This window comes from Botryllus schlosseri, chromosome 2 (assembly GCF_051294905.1).
Source record: "Botryllus schlosseri isolate E-star chromosome 2, Bs_hap1, whole genome shotgun sequence".
Taxonomy (NCBI): domain Eukaryota; kingdom Metazoa; phylum Chordata; class Ascidiacea; order Stolidobranchia; family Styelidae; genus Botryllus; species Botryllus schlosseri.
Genome location: NC_137237.1, coordinates 30,654,497 through 30,676,808, shown reverse-complemented (window position 1 = coordinate 30,676,808; position 22,312 = coordinate 30,654,497). Strand labels below are relative to the sequence as shown.

The following is a 22,312-nucleotide window of genomic DNA, read 5'->3' as shown; positions in this document are numbered from 1 at the left end:
AACTCAAATTTTGCAACTTTTACAACTTTTTTTACAGCTTCTGGCAGCTCCCTAAATACTCGGAAGTTAAGTAGTGTGGTGTTTTAAGCTGTTTGGAGGAATCTTATATCGCAACTTTTCTCCATCTTTTCAAGCAACTTGTTGCAGCTTTTTCGATTTTTCATGCAACTTTTTGCAAGTTTTTTTCGATTTTTCATGCAACTTTCTGGCAAGTATTTTCGATTTTTCGTGCAACTAACTTTTCACTGGAAATATTTGGTACCATATGTAAATAGATTGCTTGATTATTTCACTGTCGTTTAAATCTGAGGCCCTTTCTGATTTGACGTACATTCAGGGTAGACCGCCGAAAATGATATTTTCACTGGGTCAATTTTGTCAGGCTATTGATTTTGTCGAAGTCACCAACACTGAGTTTTGCTACAGTGCCTTCGACACGGATCGATTTGAGTTTCTCATTCCTTAATAATTTCAAGAAACTTGTCCATAAATGTACCTTTTTAGTGCAACTTTTAGGAAAAATAAATGCAACTTTCCATGGATTTGACTGCAACAAAAACTTGCCCCAGTTATGACATTTTGATTCATGGACATGATGGAAACATACCCCAAAACTACTGTCTAAACTGCAAAACCCTAATTGTAAAAATTAAGCAGTTTTCCTAAAAACGGTTAAGTAGAGATAAAAGTAGAAAACGTAGAAGTACTTGGTCATTGATCATCTCTGGCGACAGGGTCAACTTAATTTTCAAATTCAGGCTCCGAATCGGAATTGTAAATCAGTCTTGTGTGGAATTCGGTGAATGGCGTGGAAATGTCACACTTTCCATAACTCCCTTAATCTTGGCTATTCAAAATCATGTCAATCATTTTCATTTGTCACAGCACGATGCATGGCACGGATTAGGGTCGCAATGACTCGAGTCCGACTCTTGTAAAATATGGAAATATTGACTTGTGACTCGGGACCTTGTGAATAGATTGCAACCCGGACAAGGATAATAGTTTTAGTGAATATTTTACTCCAAATTTCGTCGAGATTATAAGCAGAAAAGTAGAAAGGACTCTGACTTGGGACTGCTATAGTGGTTTGAAGCGGTGGCTCACAAACTAAACATCAAAATTAGTAGGCCAAGTACAGAGTATCTACTGAGTATGCGCAGCAGTACCAGTAAGTTCATTAACAAACCTATCATGAACCGACAAGACTATTACTGTTACCTTTGGAATAGTCGGATTTCTCGAAGTGTCAAACGTGTTGTAGATGTCTTGGAATTCGCCCATTGTCATAATGAACATGCCCATGGTCGATTGGATCTGGTCGCTAAAGAATTCGTTTTCAGTGCCTCGGAAAACAACAAACATCGCTGAAAAAGAGAATTATACTCATCATGACTTCGGTATTTATATAGCTGTACATCAAGAGATGGCTTACAGCTCAGATCTGATGCGAGAGAAGTTGTAAGGTACTGCGTGAAATAAGTACCAAACATAGACAGCAGTGTAGTGGTACATTCCCTCAGGTGCAACACTAATGGGCCGCGGGTTGGAGTTTGCATCCAAAATAAATCCCTAAGTGTTGGAGGCTTAGCTATCTATTCAATCTCATGCCTTGCCTCAAGCTGGAAAAATATATCAATGATTCAAAGAGAAATTTAGGCTGATTAGTGTAATAATTAAATGCTGAACGGACACAAATAATAGTGATTGTTGAAAGTTGAAACTACTTGTTCTGTACAGGGCTGCGGACATTTGCCAGCAAACATTTTCGATCATGAACATTAACTTGACAAAGCTACGTTCCAATTCTAACTGATGTTCATGTGCAATCAGTACTAAGTGTTTCTATTCAACGTCTGACATGCAGCCAGAGTTCAAAGAACTTGTTCACAACTTTGATCGACCACAGATGCCTCATTGACTTCAACAGCTATTTAAGTACATTACGTTATTAAATTCATTGAATACTGTTTTTGGTCTCTCTGCTTTAAACTTAAGTTTACATTAAATACAATTGCTTCCTAGCATAGGTGGATTGATTTATCGATTCAGGAATCTGGCACGACAAGTACTTCATTTTCTATATTGGAGAATCTGCCTACCTCTCTCTTCACAATTACAACAAACAGTAGCAATTTTCTAGATATGCCAAAATTAGGGGTAGAAAACGGAAGGTCTGAAAAGTCCTCCAGTTAAAATACTTTACATAATCCAAGCTGTCAAAAAGTAAGTGATTTTACTTTTGAAAACCATTCAGCAGGATAGGAAGTAGTCTGAAAACATATTCACTGAGTAAGTAGTGTCCTACTAAAGCAGGGACGGGCAACATCCGGCCCGCGACGTGATTTTGAGCGGGCTGCAGACAGTTTTTGTTTTAAACGATAATATGGCCGTCGGTCACAGTCTTCCGCAATTCTCCACTACTTGCATACTACGTCAAATTATAGTGACTGTAGTTTATTCTTCCATTAAATTCGGACACGAATAATACTTCTCTGCCTTCTTTGTATCTGACATGCAGCCAGAGTTCAAAGAACCTGTACACAACTTTGATCGACCACAGATGTCTCATTGACTTCAACAGTTATTGACAAATGTTACTTTAATAAATTCATTGAATACTGCTTTTGGGTATCTATGCTTCAAACTCAAAGCTCACATTAAATACGATTAATCCTTGTATAGGTGGATAAACACGCGTTTAATGTATCCATTCAGGAATCCGGCCCGCCAAGCACTTCATTTTCCCATATCTGGCCCGCCGATTGAAGAAGTTGCCCGCCCCTGTACTAGAGTATGCCAAAAAAGTAGAAGCACTTTATTACTGACCATCCCTAGTAAAAATGACATCCCGAACTTGATATAACGCCGGAATTTGAGCTATATCTCAATTTATCATTTTTGTGTAACTTTAGCAGTGATGAGAGGGATTCCAAAATCAAAATGCAACTCCGCAAAACGGATTTAACGGATTAAGGAATAACGGATTAATGGATTCAAATGAGCTGTAAAATACACTATTTCATTAATTAATTAAGTGTTACTGTAATTATTTTTCTCGGCATGTATATGAATTCAAACCAGCATAGTTACCTTGTGAAAATCCAAGGAGAAAGATGAGGTAGATAATGAGAAATCGTAACAGATCACCGGCTATCATATTGTAGATCATCACAATGAAAGGACCGACCAATTTGAAGCCTCTGTAACCAAATAAGAACAAAAATACGTCAACAGAAGTCAAGCTATACCGATGTGATAGTTGGATTCGGGATGATTGCGGAAAAGTACAAAATATAGCAAGTCTTCATGAGGAGAATAACTACTTTCCTTCTCAGCTCTTGCCAAGTAGATTGAAGTTTTAGGATACAATTGAAAGTGAAACTTTCAAAATGACAAATTCTAGACCACAGATATATACCGTATTTAAATAGCTTCTTGGAGGTACAGAACTTCAATTTTCAATTGAATAGTATATTCATATTGAAATGAACTCGAATATTTTCGGTCAGGGGTAATCGTTAGCAACTAGTAGAGAATTGGAAAGAATATTGTATATCAACAATCGTATCTCGAAATATGACGCCACCAGCATGAAATGAGATCAAATAAGAGAGCGTATATATAATTGAAATTGCACATATTCCTAACACTGCTTCCCATTCTTCATTTTTATTAGCAAGGTGGACAGTTGTAGAAGGCCAAGGACAAGAACAAGTCCAAAACTCAAGTTATTTTTATTCCTTCATACTTGAACAAATTACGTACTAATCATTTTGTACTTCTACCAAAGGTAGTTTCGGCCCTTTGACACATGAGGCTATTGTAAGATTCGATACCAGCCAATCAATCATAGCGATCTTTCCCATTTGCTGATATCCTTACAGGAAACATTGGTTTGCCAGGAGAAAAAGACAGGTCCCACCACTTCTGCCAGAATTTGAATATTTACCTGCAAAAGAAGAGGCAATACGGTATACAGCAGCAGATGCTGAGAGATATCAAGATGTCTTCGCCTCCGATCGCGCACGTCATTCGAAGAGGTAAAACGATGATAACCAACAAACAAGAGAAGAGAAATCCGGCTTTGGTGGGCGCATCGTACAAAGTGGCTAGAAAGAGCCTTAAACCCTGTCAAAATTGTATAAAAAACAATATTTTCAACGTCAAACCCATTAAAAATATAAAGATCTTGCCTGGAAACGAATTTCAGTCACAGAGAAATACAAGAATACGCCGGCCCACAGAAAAACGATGCTTTCGATAACGGTCCTAGCATAGTCCGCAGCGGATGTAAACGTTGGCAGATAACAGCCCCTACTATAGAGATTTAATGCTGGGCTCGTGATGGTCACCGGCTGTAGATGTGAGGGTAAGAATTAGTACATGAATCACTAAGTAACTGCTTTTAAAATCGCTTATTTCTACGGCTGGAAGCAATAACTTGTGTACTCGAAGCCAAATCGAGTAATGAGAGACAGCTGATGTGGATCAGTGGCTACTGCTCTGGTCTCGCAGAAACCAGTCGATAACCAGAGCCCGAGTTCAATTGCCGCTGGCTGCGTCCTCGGAACTAGGGCGTGTACTAGGATTCGAGTACTCGAATCTGGAATATTCCATATTGCATTCAGTACAATTCAGTTTATTTTATTGTTTGATTTGTTTGTTGTAATTATTTGTGAGAAGATTTTTTTGATACTGAAATTATCCGCCCCTTTCCAAGAGATGTATTTTCAACAAAAATTATAGTTTCAAAACTTTTTCCCACTGTGGAAGCCTTGAAACACGGGATTGGTCTTATCACAGCATCCAAAACATGTAGTAAAATGCTACCCAGATTCTCACAAAGTCAATGCAGGGTACTAGTAGCGAGATTTTCTTTGTAGTCGCATATTGTACTACCATCATACATAGGGCTACATTGTATTATTGTCATCACAATTTCACTCATCTGATGCAAATACGTTTTCGATTGGACCAATTTTACAAAGTACAATGTCTTCAATAACAATCAAAATAAATGTTCAGTAGTGTAGGTGCTTACATTTCCCGGGTGCAGATATACCGCAGTAACAAACAGTATCATGTAGAGAAAAAATGCCAAAGACCGTTTGTAGAATCGGATCTTTGCATACGATTTCCACTTGTCGTGTAGTAGTTGGTACAGCAGCCCGTCCAACATGTCCAAATGGTCCACACTTTCCTCGGAGAGTACAATGTGCAACGCCGAGTCACGATTTATCGAACCGTCTCTCGCATTGATCTGTATGGTAGAGTTGAATCACGGTTCTATTCTGACGGCAATACAGATGAGCTAGTAAAAATATACCAGGATATTTTAGGAGCCTAGCCTAGCCTAGCGTGAGGTTATCTTAGCTTGGGTTGGGGGCTACGGTTAGGTTAGCTTTATTTCGGGATAAAATTTTGTTGGAGTTAGATCAGGGGCATACCAAAACTACTTCACTTGAAAGTAGAACAGTGGTTCTCAAGCTTTTTTAGACACGCCCCCCTTTATGATAGTGAAACATTTTGCGTCCCCATTGTCGTCATATCGCAATATGCAACCAGCATGGAATGTTATGACTGTTGATGATTTGATTCTCAATTCTGAAATTCGGACTATACACAGAGCAATAACGATGAATTGGAAGTAAATTTATAGTTGACCGCAGCTTCACGCATCTCCCCCCCCCCCCCCCCCCCCCCCAGTTTGAGAACCACTGAAGTAGAAAATGAAGACATGAAAAGAACTCAAGTAAGTACTTTTAAAAGGTAGGCTTGATCGAGACTTTGCATACTTTTAGTAGTAGTCGACTGTGGACAGTATTTCAATATCGACTGATGCAAAATGACTAAAGGGATCAAGAATTCCAGCGATTTTCAAAAACATATTCAGTAACCATCATTCAGGGCTGCTTTTCACAGTCGATATAAAAACTCCGCTCCAAAAGTGATGGAAACATATACCAAAACAACTTCCTACTTCACATCATTTAAGGTCTATCTAGTACAGGGGTTTCAACCTGAATTTTCGTCGCAAGCCGTATTCAAACATTCAGATCGTGTGTGGGTCGTAGCAGTCAAATCATTCCAAAATATTACCTCAAAATGCATGCCCTTGTTTTTCATTTGAATTCTTACATTATCAAGCCTATATATATATATAATAGTAAATTACTTTATATTACAGATAATAAGGGTTCAATTTTAGCTACATTTTAATTCGCAAACAATGGAATTGGCAATAATACGATGGTTGGCCGGTTGAATACAGTTATAAAGCACTAAAACAGTGGCTCTGAAGACGATATAAGGCTGTTAGTATGCGTATCCCTCCCCCAAGAAAAAACGCATAATTTCTAGCGGTAGGCATTGCGGCATTGGCCAATATCCAGGCCCGCCAGCAGATGTATAAGTACTAAGTGTGCTTTAAATGTTCAAAGACGCCAATTAAAAATTTGATTGTAATAAATGCAATTCTCATTTCATTCACCAAATTTATCAATGAATTGGACTTATTTAGCGCTGCGCGCGATGAGATAACAGCAGCTCCTTAAGCACCTAGAACAAGGAGAGTATCATTGTGACAACGTACACCCCCAAGAAGTTTAGTTTATCACCCTGAGGGGACAAAGAGCAGCGTTTTCGGGGGGCCTGACAAAGTGTTGTTACGGTCCTAGGTGAGAGTAGTCAAAAAATAAAGAGACTTGAGCAAGTGGTAGGGAAAACGTTCTTGAGTATTTGGTTACTGACCTACTGTACTCACGGATTAGGAAAGCGGTCAGGTCAAAGCAAGGTTAGACTAGGGTTTGATATATCAGTGATACCTAACTGCAACTCGAGATTAGAGACTAAACGATACCTCCGTAACCTCATTACATAGTAGCAGTGGATGAATGAAATGTCTTGCCCGAAACAACAAACATCCTGATTGCCTGGCATTCATTGAAATCGAGAGCCACAAGCTAGAAACCGGCACGAAACCGCAAGAACTCACCGAATCCAAATCTACGAGAGGATACTCCTTGCAAACGACACTGCCGTAAGACCAGATTTCAACGGCCTTCAATTCCAGGATGTGATCAAACATCTCCTTGTTGGCCAATTTCGCCGCCAACGTCAAAGGCGTGTATTCTTGCCTGATGGAAAAATGTAAATAAGATGATTGAAATGCGGTTAAAAGTTGATCCCAAACAGCAAAGCGATAACCCATACAACAAGTCAAACACCACACCCCAAACCCACTAGGTCTGCAAACTTGACCCATGGCATTGCAACAAAACTCGGTGCAGGTGACTTGAACAAAATGAATAGCTTGAAAGGGTGACCCAGTGATATTGTCTCGCCTGGGCGTCCGTCAAACGGGGAAGGACCTCAAATTTGAACGACAGTGAATCAATCGAGCAATCTATACAGCCTACATATAGTTCAGGCACTGTCGTGCATGGCTGCGGTTGTTGGACTTTTACCTTGCATGCCATCATGCCATGCACCATAGATGTCATTGAGATGCAGCTAGTCAGTCGATCATATTGCTCTTTTGTGAGCAAATCAAAGAGAGATTCCTTCAAACAGCTTAAAACATCATACTTCATAGCTTCTGAGTATTTAGGAAGCTCTCGGAAGCTGTAAAAAAATTGCAAAATTTGCAAAAACTTGCCCTGGTGATGATGTTGTGATTGAGCCATAGCCTAAAACGTAATGACCATCGAAAATTATTTCCTCATGGCTGCCAATACCCTGACACACATTGCTCTGTGACGAAGAGGAACACCGCAACACCCACTGACCTGTTTCTATGTTCCAATAGCTGGTTGCATTTCTCCGGGTCTTTTTTGGCTGCGCGATATGCAATGTTGAACATATCCTGTAATTTATGATATCGTTGTGTATTCATTATCACGGCTGAAATCTGACAGGCTATGTAAGATTTTAAATATGAACCACAGATTTAACTGCTACTAGGCTAAATTTCAAACTGTACTTCACAACACTACAGTCATCTTGATCCAAGCCACTTGGATAATAAGTGTGACTTGACTTGTCTCAAGTGAAAATCTGTATTGACTTAAGAAACTTCCAGAGAATTACGTGTGTGTCAAATGCCTGTATAACGTCTCCTGGTTCGTATTTCAAGAGAGCTAAAATATTTACCTTGTTTTTATGGATGACCATCATATGCAGAACGTTGTTACCATTGGAATCGGTAGCATAGAGATCGGCACCAGCATCTAAAAGCCATCCCATTGCCTCTCCCAAGCTCAAGCATGCGGCAAACGATAACGGCGTTTCTCCCCAATACATAAGCCTGCGGGATATTCATACTAATTTAGTACTACAGTATTGTAAACTCTTGAATTACATGGCAAGCGAAATGTATTCCTTAATAATTGTCATCGTGTGAAGGGGTCAAAACTGCCGCTACCTAGTCAAAGTCGAGGTCCCCTAGGCATGCAGAAAAACTGGAAATGGAGAAATTTGAAATGTACCCAAACTAGTAGCTATAAAAAGTCATTCGTAGCCAGCCTAGGAAGATTCTTCAAAAGATTCAAGTTTTCAAGATACACCACTGCAACTAATGCAGAACAGCAGCTGGTGGTACAGATCACGCCATTCTAAATCTACATGCTACCGAGACGGCTACCGTTTGTTTGCCGCTTGCAATTGATGCGAAATTATCTCAAAATCACCTAGTTAAACTAATTTCGCTTTCATAACTGCAAAAGTAGAAGTAGAAATTCTAAAACATGACACATTCAGTACTTGGTACAGGTATAGCAGACTTTGGTTTTGGTCTTGAAATAAGTAAGCGAAATGAGCTTTAATACCGACAGCACCTGCAAGTACATTGCTCCGTAACCCGCAATACTGGCCCCAAGGCAATTACTTTTTGATAGAGGTCGTCATTAATGAATAGCTTTGACTTTTTTCATGTACTCAAGTAGGATTTGAATACATATGCTACCGTTACTTACTAAAGTGACTATATTTTTGGACTATTACCACAGCTACTTGACACTTGTTAGGTAAAATTACTTACTTCTTACACCCCAAATTTTAAAAGGTGGAAATTACTTTTGTGATACCGTGTTAAAACGGCTTTTATGAAAATTGTTTAGGGAACCGCGTGAAATAGCCCCTGTATCCCAGTAGCTGAACATCATTTCAAAGATTGCCCCAATTTGTAGTGTCATTATTTTTTTTTTGTTAGTCACAAAGATGCATACCGTATGGCAATTTTGAATGCAGTCGTCTGGGATCATCTGCCAAAAACTACATGACCCCTTGAGCAAATCTACCTTTTTGGAATGACTCACTTGAATACTTTTCAAACCTTCGGTTTTCTAATTCAAATTGAAGTAGTTTTGCCATGCCTCGAATATAGCTACTGCTATTTGCAGTGGAACCTCGTCGAAATTTCGGCACTACTTCAACATCTACTCAAGTGGCGACGTTGACTTCTCTACATCAGCTACTTCAGTAGCACCAGTGACCCTAACCATTTTGACAGCTTGTGGAGGTAGGTCGTATTCATTACAGATCCCTGTATCAATATCCCACACGCTCCATCTTCAATAAATACTCTTGCTTTAAAACTCACCCTTTATAATTGGTCTCAGTGTCCACGGCCACAACTTCATCCATAGGGTCATCACGTCTCGTTAGTTTCTGATCGTCCAAGCAAAAAAAGTTTCCATAGCAACGCTCATTCAAATCAAGGCCGACCTTGAAAAGCAATGTGTTGGCATTAGATCCGTCCGACTCATCGGTTCACTGATTATATCGAATCAAAATCACGCTTCGAAGATTTATGGTAGGAGGGTGTCAGAGAATTATAATCTGCAAAAGCTGCACTGGTAATATTGATATATTTCATATAGCTTACCGGCAGAGCTGGTCAATGGTCACAGAAGTAGGGTTACCATAACCATGTGTCCTCTTATTTAAAGAAATTAAAAGTGTCCTTGAAGGACGCCCAAAAGTCCTTTTTTCTAGAAAAGGTTTTAAAATGTGAGAAAAAATTGCATTCTGACGCAGCGAATGCCAAGGTCGGCAAGAAATTGAACAAAAATTACAGCCCGACGGGTATTTCGGGAGCGAGACCAGGAAAATGAACTGATGACCTTTTTTTTTTCAGGCAACCCAATACTATTACTTGAAATCAACAGTTTTCTCCGACAGTATCATGCCTTTTAAAATTTTTCAAGTGACCTCTTTTTCGGACTTCAAAATATGGCAACCCTACACATCAATCATCGTTGGTGCTCGAGTAAAAGTAAAAGTAATGTCGTCAATTTCTAACCCAGTAGAAGAAGAAGAAGCGATTTCCAAGTAGTTTGGAAAAAGTGAGTGTTCTGGGCCAAGGGTCAGCTCAAAAATCTGATATCAATCGGGTCTAGTTAGCATTATAAGCCAAGCGGGCCATACTTCAGGGTAGCCAGAGACGAAATACCGATTTCTGACTTCGACATTGTAATGTCATATGTTTCATTAAGTCACAGTACACCCTTGACGTCATTTCACAGTCTAAAATGTTGCCCTCCAAAATTTTCATCCTGGTTAGGCACATGGGCTCATATCTTGACATAGTGAAATTTCACCGATACTATTCAGAATGCATTGAAGGTAGGTCTTCTGGGCTGCTGCTTATGACCGTCCAGAAACCACAATTGCGGCACTCTTGATCTACTTATGAATAAGTAATGGACTTTAGATGGCATCAAGATCACTTATTAGAATTGGATTAATCTTGAAGAAACATTAAGTCTACTGAAAATTGGACACGAAACCTTAATCTTTGCTAAAAACAAGATACTCATATTGTGTATGAATTGCACTGCTTCGGCACTTTTTGGACCGACGGTTAGTTAGTCACCAGAGAAATATAACAGTAAAAGAGAATGATTTTATATCATTTCATTATTAAATAATAATAGTAACTTTTGGATGTTGAATTGCAAGACTCAACTATTTCACTGACGTTTGCGAATTCGATATGATTCCCAAAGTATTTTTGAATAAGCAATGCGGAAGTTGGGTGCTAGTTATCGATAGAAGCACCAATTTAAGATCACACATCCATCACCTCTTTGCCTTTATCTATAATCAGCCTGAGTAGTTCCATGTCTTCGTTGGCTAGAGCCATATGCAGCACCGATTCTCCATAGTACTCCTCGCTGTGATATATGTCATGCACTGAAAAAATACGATTAGTGAAAGTTAATGTGCAGGTAATCAAAACAATTCGAAGCGTGTTGTCATAATCATATCACTCGATTGGTGTGTGCACCAGGTAAAGTCCACAAATACTCAATTATAGGCCGGGCTCCATACTCACCAACGTCAATTAGTATCTGAAGAAATCAGTGGTTTCCAAAGTGGGCGCTGGTCTTGAGCAGCCTGCCAGGGGGTGTTAGCTACAGACTGGGCAAGTGGGCATGCTGCGAGTAAGGGGATGTTAGCCATTATGGAAATCTGTTTAAAAATTCCATAAATTGATAGATCTATTCATGTACTATAAACATATATATGTACATGTAGTAATACATGGCGTATCCAATCAGAAATTGTCATCAAAACTCTCCGTAGCTGTTCAGTGAAATTTGTTATGCAACATTAGCAACAATGAGTTTCTAACCAACCAACAAACTAATCAATCAACAAAGAGAATTGTAGACAGTAATGTCTATTGACGGCCTGAACGTCTGTACTGTGATGATGATGAAGTTTCAAGTGCTTACTATATCACAACGAATTGCAACAACTTTGGAAAAGTAATCTTCTCTCACAATTTTATTCCTCATTTGTGTCTGTCCTAGCATTTCTACTGAGTTGTGACTCTAAAGTAATGTGTATTGCGCTTCCTATGAATTGGATCTTCTAAAATGGACTAAAGTAGTTTGCGTGTGTTGGGTTTAGCTGGCATTTTGTACCTTGCTCGTTTGCCCAGGGGGATTGCGTAAAACAGCTTGGGAAAACCGTAATGAAATGACACTTACCTAAATTTGGATACATGAGTATCAGGTGCTGTGCTAGCAAGCAATGGACTTTTGTGTCGTTAAGAAAACAAAGATGCAATATAGTTTCTCCTACTGCCCCTCTCCTGTCAAATAGCCAACAACACTTCCGCGTCTGATTGCCTAAAAGAAAGATTGTCATAATACACGTGACAGGAGCAGGCCAGCATGAAAGCGCTTTGCATCAAAAAACATCATCACGCTGGCAGAATATGTTTGCTCGGAGCTTTCAAGACTGGTATAACGCAAAGTGAAAGTGTAATATAATCTGACCACGGAAGATAGCTTGTATACGCATATGAATATTCTACTTGGATTGACCAGGCTACCAAAATGGCATGTCTCATAGAAAAAAACAGTTCACAAAGATTTTGTTGCTTACCGTCTCTATGAAGTATTTGGTTAATTGAACCAATTGAAAATTTGAATGTGTAAATCATTTTAGCTAGAACAAGGCATATAAATATACACCAATATGAGTTCGTTACCCATTCTTCTTATCTAGACTTCTCATGACAAGCACGAGGTATCATCGGATATTGTCATAATTCACCATTATCAATGCTGGGTATACATTCTCTCAATATTTCATATTGAGATATTACTGCGTCAAAGGTCATCAGGTTCTGGATATATTCCGTTGTAACAGGCTCTAATCAGAAGCGAATGTCCGAACATGCCTGTAGTCTTTAGTAACGATGTACTTCACACTTTTCAGAGTACAGAAGTAGATTTTGCCTACTTGCGAAAAACAGTTTAGAAATCGTACATTAACGCAGCAGCAGTATTATTTCGAAAGGACACCAGCCATCACAAACGAATTTTAAAAGCTAGTAAAGTCAACTCTATATCAGACAATTTTTACTTCAATTAAACGTATCTTTGCCCTGCTGTAGTAGGAACTACTTCAACGTGTGTTGAAGTAAAATTAAGTAGTTCAGTGATGCTTGGATTTTGCTCATGTAAAGCACCACTGACTATGCCCTAGAACAGATGACTCCAATATTTTAAGTCCATTCACATTCACGAGTTCCATAAATATTAAAAATGACTTGAAATTCACTGTATGAATTCAGCTCGAGTTCGGCAAACGTTGTAACCGGTCAGAGTGTTGGAATCGGAATCCAAACCCATGCTAAACACTGCAAAGCCCAGAGCCATGCCGTGAGTATATTTGTTTACTGACGAAATACCTTGAAATTTGAAATCCTTGTCAGTATGATCATCGACGCCAGAAGAGCCATCTTGCAGCTTTTTTCGTTCAATTATCTTTTCACGTTCCGCATGTCTCGCCATCACAAGTTGGCCAACTGGAATCTCTTTTACACCGCCATCATGGTACAGATATCCGTCCAATTCTTTTCTAAATGCGACAAGGAACAGAATACGAATTACGAGGTAGCATGGTACCTGGATTTCTGTGGTTGGGAATGCTATTTGCCACAGATTTAGACAACCGACAGAAAGTGTGATGGTGGAGAGTCCGGCTTCTTGATCATGGGTTCAATCCCAGACTAGACTAACAACTTGATCAGTAAAACTGGTATCTCTGTGGCTTCTCCACTTGGCGCTCAGCATTTTCGGGATAGCATGGAGGGGTGGTGCAAGACTTAGAAAGCCGTACAAGGCTATATCTGTAACTGATATGCCCAGCGGTGTGTATGTATTTCTTGAGTCGGTGTATATGCTGCAAAAAACATCAAGACAAAAATAGATAATGTCATATTCTTTATATTTTTCAATTTAATGCGACTTTTAAATGAATTTGAGCAATATCGGAGTTGGATTTGAAAATATATTAAATCTGATTATCTGCGGTATTCACTTGAAGTATTCACAGTGAGAAATGCTGACAGTTCATGATTATGATCATCAAGTACCTGACTATTTTGAAGTACTCAAGTAGGTTTAGTCTACTTACATTACTTTTTCAATTGATGTTGGTTTTATACTTTTCCAATTTTACCTGTACTGCTTTGAATTCCTAGTACCAACTATTAAACCTTTTATTGTTGACAAGACGATATCAGTTTAATGATAGATTCATAATTTTTTTAGTGAAATCAACTTAAAAATTGGGTGATATGCAACTCAGTAGCACGGCACCAGAATATAGTTTCAAAATTTGTTCAATTGGTCACAGACTGCGAATTTGAAAATCGTCCATGTCCATTGACAGAATAAAGTCCCAATGTACAAGCATCGTGCTTTCAAATCCATGGTATTCCCATTAAGTTCAGGATGTCATAGATATTGCTGCCTCTTCTTATCCTTGTAATCAACATCAACGAATACTTCTAGTAGGTAGTGATCACTGAAAGTGGTATAATTAAGGCTGGCAGAAAGATGCGCTCGTGCCCTAAATTTTTGACCAAGGCATTGTGAGATCATTGTTGCTCAATACATCATAAATTCACAATGATTCTGTGTGGGTATGCGGAGTCCAATGACGTCACAATCACTTGGCATATATGACGTCACAATCGCACGAGAACGGAAGTTACTGCGGCCCATTGATGTGAAGATGAACAGAGTTAAACACCAATGTGAAGTTTTAATACCGGCACTGCACTGATTATAATCAAACCATGCAATCGAGTGTAATATTGAAATGGTGCGAATATTTAAATGCAACTGCAGCAACAGCAACATGAACGCGCGTCACGGCCTTATCGATAGAAATCTAATTTCTTCCGAAAACACAATTATTTGAACTCCGATTTAGGTGCGCTAATTACTCGTCGGTCCATCGGTGATCGTTTTATAGGTATATAGAAGGTTCCAGTTGAAACGATTATAACATAACCAGAATTTGTGTCACCAAGAATCTGGTGATGTGTCAGGGCCTACGATGCTGTATCATTCTACGCACAATGAGTAGTGCGAGTAGCGAACTGAACTAGACATTGCGCGGCTATACGGGAGTACGAGTGTATCAACTATCAAGGTACATTGCAGACAATAATTAATATTGGTACCAGATGATTACAAACGAGAAGCGCTGTCTTTTACGTTGAACACAATGTGGCTCTCAATAGCTCGCAGCGCGGCAATTGTTGGCTAATTGCTACATTTCCAGATTAACGTTCGCAGAGCCTTATTGAAGTAAAGATTATGTGCTGGAAAGAATTCCAATTCCCAGACATATACATTGTCCAATTTCGCGCTCCGACCAAAAAGACTATCACGAAAATCTGGCTCGCGAATTATTGGGAGCCGGGAATGCAGCTTGCGGTGCGTATGGGTGATAAAATTATTTAGAGCAGGAAAAAGTGTATTTGCCAGTCTAATCGAGCAACGATAAAATGTCTCTGATCGCGCGTGCGTCCAAATCGACATCTCTAAAGATGTTCGTTTTATCCTCTACCGTCGCTCCGTCTGATTACATAATTAGTAACAAACGTAACAAACGTAAGACCTTAGCAGCTTCCATACCCTATTTAGTGGCCACTTGTAAGTATATAACTTTGGTAGTGACACGGAATTTCGGAGCTCGGCTCTTTATTTAGGTGTTAAAGCGAAAGTAACGCAAAAAGAGCTACACCAAAAATTTTTACATTTGAACATATGCATATTATGACATCATAGTGCGTAATAACTTTTAGATTCCAAAATAAAGTACCGTAATTTTCCATGTATAATCCGCTAAATTTTCACGATTTTTTGCCCTAAAATAGGGGGGTGCGTATTATACATGGGTACAACAAGCCTTGAAAAAAATCTGCCTCGATAAAAAAACTTAATTGTTTCCAATCGCGCATCACTTTCAGCCATCGCGCACAGTAATTCGTATTATAGAGTGTAACGCGTTGCCAATTAGCGGAAAGCGTGTTGCACAAGCACGGGATCTCCCGCTGAGTTGGTTTGCCGTTTGTACGCGACCGAAATTAGGTCACTAATAGGCACTAACGCGCGGCAATTCTCGCTAATTCATCGCGTCAACGACAGGCCCAAACAATCGCATATACATATACAAGAGGCCATGTGCGCAAGATATAATCGCTTGCGTAATCAGTCGCATCTCCAACAGCAGGGCATGGTATGGTATGGTATGGAACGAGAATTTTCCATACTCCATACTTGCCTTACTCTCTCCATACCATACTTGCAATTTTCCATACCATACTTTCCATACATTCCATACTTTCAAATACTTCAATATCATAAGTATAGTACCTTTTATAGCACCTATATTATTGATATTTCGGATGTCATTATTGGTTAAACTAGCGAATCTAATGCGAATCTAAGTACTGGTAATAGTTTTATAGAGTCTGTTTTGGTGAGGTTTAGTTCACGGTGGTGAGGTGCCGTGTACGTCTACTCTACTGCTTCCGCGAGCAAAATGAGATAGTGAGCAGATTGTTATCTAGTACTGTCCATAAAAGGGGCCGGCAACCTACGGCCGGCCGGATGCGGCCCGAAACAAGATTTTTTCCGGCCCGCGGACAGTTTCCCGTCTTACATAATCACTTGCCTAAACGTCAAATTTTAGTGACTGTATGTTATTATATAGGTGTGCGCACTGTGCAGCGTGCGATAGTGCAGGTTACGCGTAAGTTCGTCTAAGCGAGAAGACTTGCATTATCGGCATTTACGATGTGCTGAACCCTAATTAATTTATTCTTGGTAAATTTTGGGTACCGGGCTTATCAAACGCTTTGAAATCTTAATTAAGGATTGCACCGTGAGGTATTTGATCAGAAAGAAGCAGACACGGCGGTCGGCGGTGCCTGTATGACAATGCTATGATTCTCAAATCAACCTTGTGGCCATTATCGGCGAGAAATGGCTTTGAAGTGACATTGCTGTCGATAAAATACATTCATTAAATACGATTTATTCCTTGTATACATGGGCGAATAATTTATCCATTCAGCATTCCGGCCCGCCAAGTACCTAATTTCCATATTTCCGGCCCGCCGACTGGAGAAGTTGCCCGCCCCTGCTCCATGCATAGGGGGAGATGTGGTACCGATGGATCACAAATCGGAAAATGATCGCTGGCCCTGAAATGTTCAGCCGAAAACAGCAGATCTTTTGCTGGCTTAGCACTTTGATACAAGCTCTACCTATCGCGCACATATACATGAATATCCGTCTTTTCAAAAAATATTTATGGGCGTTCAAAATTTGTTGCTCGAACGTGTCATCGGTCCCCACCCGGTGGGTCCAATGGCACACGACCCGGGGACCTATGACACATATACCCTAAAAAACTCAAATGTGACTACTTTTATTGCTCAGTATTATAATGTGAGCTACAGCAAGCCCGAGAAGAATGTTTGGTCGCAACTGTCAAAAAATAGAATAATTATTAACTCAAATGTTGTCATAAAATCACGTTGCGATTTAGGCTCGGGCTTATAAATTTGAGGGTACATACATATTTTCCGAAAATCGACAGTGTGACTTCCAAATACCTCGTTATAGCGACAAAACATCATATGCAATTATTACATAAAGATTTTCTGTACGTAGACATGTTTTATTTGTTTCATGATTAGTATGCTTGATTATTTTGCTTGATTTGGCTATTGTATCATCGGTCCCCACCCCACGAATTTTATACATGAATCGAAGAAAAGCCCACTCAAGGAAAGTACTGAAAAAAATAATCGGTGCCATTATATAGCCTGATACAAGCCCTACACTTCACAATAAAAATGATTGCTGGTTTGTTCGTGTTGAAGGTTACAAAGAAAAACGTATATGTCGATCTAAATTTAGTTTACACCCGCTAAAACAAAAATCATCTGTGAGAGACCCCATTGCTCGCGCACGTCGAATTTTTTTGTATGTGAGGAAAGATCTTGCCAGCATGCGGAGTGTAATCATGGAATTATCATAGAGAATTTTCAAAGTATTTTCGGTCCCAGTGATCCATCGGTACCACATCTCCCCCTATCATCTCATTTCCGGTACATTGGCATGAGGCACATGCAAGTTTGAAGTAAATACTCGCAAAATAATTTATAGTATAGGCGCACCCATAAAATATCCCAGCTGCAGGCAATCTGCATGATTGTTAGTACAGTATTTGGTCGGGGTTAGCGTGGCGAGAATTCCAAACTTACATCTACCCCACTCCCTGATCTATAATCCTAATGCGAGATCGTTTGAAATATGACCAATAAGATATATTTGGTATGTAAATAGTATAGATGTGCGGACAATGTTCCGGAATAAATCTAATCATCAATCACCTTGAGCATTTAGTTCGTTGCATCATGATTGCTTGTAAGCTGTCGTCACTTAAGGAATGAGGTAGTAGCCTACATTACCAATTATTGCATCACATGACAGACACACAGATCACGATAAAATGTATAAAGCACCAATGTATGGAAGTATGGAAAAGTCGTTCCATACCATAGATTAAAATCTTCCATTCCATACCATACTTGCATTGTTCCATATTCCATACCAAAATATCGATCCATACCATACCATACTTCCATACCATACCATACCTTACCATACCCTGTCCAACAGACCTGGTGCGCACGACATAACCGTTAGCCCGAGCACTCGCATCTGTAATATCGTCTTGCGCAAGATGTCGGTTCGTTGGCCTAGACCAGGGGTGGGCAAACTACGGCCCGTTCTGTGCGGCCCGCGAGAGTCTAAAGAAACTTTTTTTAAATATTGATAAAATACTCAAATACTCAATATCGAATTAAGGTAGGGACTTGATTAAGCTTTTTCTTAGTATATCTCACCATGATAATTTTAAGACAATGGTACTCAAACTGGGGTGCACGCCCCCCTTGCGGGTGTGAAGGCATCTGAAGGGGGTGCGAAGCTGAGCTCAACTGAAAAAATTTTTCGCGCTCCGCGCGATTGTAATCCACTTCATTATTATTGCTCGGTATTCGGTATGATTTTAATAGTTGAAAATCTCCCATCCACAGTCGTAACCTTCCATGCCATCAAACTATCCGTTAGGTTGGCTAGCATCCTGGTTGCGTTTTGTGATATGACGATAAGGGGCCGCGAAATGTTTCACCATCATAAAGGGGGGCGTGTCTTAAAAAGTTTGAGAACCCCTGTTCCAAGGTAAATACCCCTGTTCCAAGGTAAATACTTCCTATATTAATATTTATGTTTAATTTCTGCCGCGACAGCCCGATCTCAAGACCCACGCAGTTTGAAAGGTTTCAACTGATAAACATCACAGATATCCTAAACGAGATTGACATAATTCGGACCACGAGTGGGATTTCAGATTGGCCACTCCAGTTTAATAATCTCAGTGATGTGCTTATAAAAAAACGATTCGCGCGTGTCTCAGGTAGATTCTTTCTCGGTATGCGTAGAATTGGGGTATTTATATTTTATCTACAGATAGTAGAAGTGTATTTGAAGCTAACATGGTTATGATGCTGTCAGCATTGTGTGTCCTGGAACTGAACCAAAAGTAGAATTAGCAAATCTATGAACAGATCGCTGCTCACAGATTTAAATTTCTATCCGGTTCTAAGAATCGGGACATCCGACTTTCATCTCTATAGTCTTGACAAATTGGTTATTGAGGCCGACCAGCCGATGAAATCTCGCCACTATGTTTCTGAGGCGAGTACGATATCATCAAAGCAATGTTTGGTTTGTTTTAAATAAGCACATATATCAACTCCATGTCCTCACTACATTATCAAATACCGATATTGCGTTTCGGTTTATATTCCCAATTTTATAGCCTATAGTGCGGCCCGCGAATGGATTTAGATGCTTAATGCGGCCCGCGAGCTCAAAAGTTTGCCCACCCCTGGCCTAGACCAATGGTTTCCAACCTGTGATACGCGAAGGTCTTCCAGGTGGTACGCGAGTAGATTCTGTTCTTACGTGAATCTGATCACACCGGATGAGAAAGGATAAAAGTTTGATGGTAATATGTAAAACTACTAATATCAATGACGAAATTCATTGGTGAATCTGAATTTTTTTCGCGCTTCGCGCGACTATGAGCACTTGCTTCCTTGACGTTACCAGTGACCACTCGCGATTTTAGTGCGCATAGTAAGCCTACCATTAAATAGATTAGTCCGGAGTTTACCAGAAATGGACATATAGACACTTTAACCTGGGTATTTGGCGTCCAGCTCGTTCATTACGACTATGCCCTGGAATACGGCCGTAGGTTACACGAGTAGTCGAAATGTGAATGGCAAAAAGGTTGGCCACCATTGCTTTAGTCATAATCTGGCGTTATCCCTGCGTATGCGTTGTGATAAATACAAGATATTAAACTGTCAACGCGGACTTTGTAATTTGGTTTATTACTGTGGATGTGATGGATAATAGGCTACAATCTTTTTTCAATGTAGCCTACTCAGAATTGCTATGCGGGTCGGATAAAATCGTCTGGCGGGCCGTATGTTTGACATCCCTGTCCTAGTTTACTAGAATTTGTTAATACACCTCGCATAGGTCAAATACGTGAGTATGACGTCATAAATGGTGGAAACGCACGTAACTTATATAGGTGGTACGCGAGCACTGCATAAAACCTCAAAATGGTACGTGGGTGGGAAAAGGTTGGGAACCACTGGCCTAAACCAAGGGTCGGCAACCTACGGCCCGCGGGCCGGATCCGGCCCGCCAAGCGAAATCACCCGGCCCGCGACCAAGTAATTAGTTACCACAAGAATACGGCCCGCCGTTTTGTAATGAGTTCCAACCTGCAGTGCAGCACTGCTTGGAAAGAATGCGGCATTGCCGCGGGTGCGAAGGCGGTTGACTAGTAGCCTATCTCGTACTAAAAGTAGGACATAGAGAATATCTGTAGAGTAGACTAGACCAGTGCTTATTAGGCGGGTGTACCGCGCAAACAAAGGTATACAATACTTTTTAAGGATATGCCACTATGATAGGGTGCGACAATAAGGGTGCCGTTCCTCTGCTTCAAAAACGCAATGACAAAATCTCAAACTTTCCGTTTCATTATAGATAACTAGCCTCCGTATAGGTTAGTCATCTGCAGTTTAATTCACCAGAGGACATTGTACGCCACGACAACAAACCTGAATAGTGTTTTGGACACAGTGGCGAAAGCTGATTTTGGTCTCACAAACTTAATCACGAACAGATAGCCTACCCCATATATTACTAGAAGCAGAGAATCAATATGGCGATGTCCTGTATATATCTGCCATGTTCGCGCATCAAGTCGAGCAGCTATGCTTGCACGAGTGTATGAACTAAACTCTTGCTTTCGTAGTACATTTAACGTCACATCTAGACAAATTGAATTTGCAACTTCATGGTGAAATAACTGAGTACATGAGATGTTGAAGCGTATTGGAAACAAAACTGCGACTCTGGGAATGACAAAAATAAAAATAAAATTATGCTCACTTTCTTATACTAGAGGAGAGTAAACCTAGCACCAGCAATACACATTTGTAACTGTGATAGGAAATTTACTTACGGAATTGCCACCCACCTTTCCGACATTCGTTCTGTACAAAATAAATTCTGACTACTCAGTACTCCGTTTAATGTGAACGTCAATACCATTACCAGAAAATTTCAAATGGGTCCTTTTGAAAAGCGATACAGTTGACTTGAATGACAAATTTCATACAAAGAACATATCGCTGCACGACTTTGACAAAGAGTAGCCTACGGTATTAAAATGGGTCTGTTTCCCAGCTCGACCAACAATGCAAAAGAAATGGCATCGACTTTTGGTAGCGTGTAGGCCTACGCATGTGAACAATAGTTTTCAACAATGAAATTCACGAAGAGCTAGCTAAGATCACGTATTCCAACGCCCATTTAAAATATGGTCTGATTCTTGCTTTCTCTGACTTGTTACCAGAAGTTGAAAACGTTTTACAAATCGAGCTGCGCCAAGTGTGACATTTATCCTGCGTTGTTGAAATGTAAATATGTATGATTGAGATTGCAGCAATGTAGGGTACTATACCGACGTTAGCGTTAAATATATAGTATTAAGAAAAATTCCGGCCCGCCAAAAAGTTGTGCACTCGGAATTTGGCCCGTGACTAGCAAAAGGTTGCCGACCCCTGGCCTAAACCATCTCGCCGCCGGCCTCGCATGCTTTGACTGCTCTCTACTATCGTTTAGAGACAATGCCGTTAATTGTATAATGATTAGCAATCGCATCTGCAATAGGTCTAGTGCTCAAGATGTCGCGTCGTTGGCCTGAACTATCGCGCCGCCGGCCTCGCAGGCTTTGGCTGCTATCTACTATCGTTTAAAGACAATCCCGTTAACACTTTAGCTGCCAAGGCCTATTATGGAAATTGCCAGTAAACGCCAGCAAACAA

General features: G+C 40.0%; 1 protein-coding gene across 2 annotated transcripts in view; it reads right to left on the bottom strand.

Moving 5' to 3' along the window:
* LOC145457575 (transient receptor potential cation channel subfamily V member 6-like) overlaps nt 1–22,312 on the bottom strand; it is a 343,103-nt gene that overhangs the window by 2,852 nt on the left and 317,939 nt on the right. For both annotated transcript variants that reach the window (XM_080335807.1, XM_080335799.1), the window contains 12 exons: nt 13,211–13,380; nt 12,000–12,140; nt 11,087–11,196; nt 9,602–9,726; nt 8,155–8,308; nt 7,791–7,867; nt 6,998–7,139; nt 5,045–5,263; nt 4,197–4,358; nt 3,953–4,131; nt 3,094–3,203; nt 1,222–1,367 (listed from right to left, as the gene is read on the bottom strand). In XM_080335807.1, the coding sequence (XP_080191933.1) occupies nt 1,222–1,367; nt 3,094–3,203; nt 3,953–4,131; nt 4,197–4,358; nt 5,045–5,263; nt 6,998–7,139; nt 7,791–7,867; nt 8,155–8,308; nt 9,602–9,726; nt 11,087–11,196; nt 12,000–12,140; nt 13,211–13,380 (1,735 nt within the window). The remainder of the gene's footprint in view (nt 1–1,221; nt 1,368–3,093; nt 3,204–3,952; nt 4,132–4,196; nt 4,359–5,044; nt 5,264–6,997; nt 7,140–7,790; nt 7,868–8,154; nt 8,309–9,601; nt 9,727–11,086; nt 11,197–11,999; nt 12,141–13,210; nt 13,381–22,312) is intronic.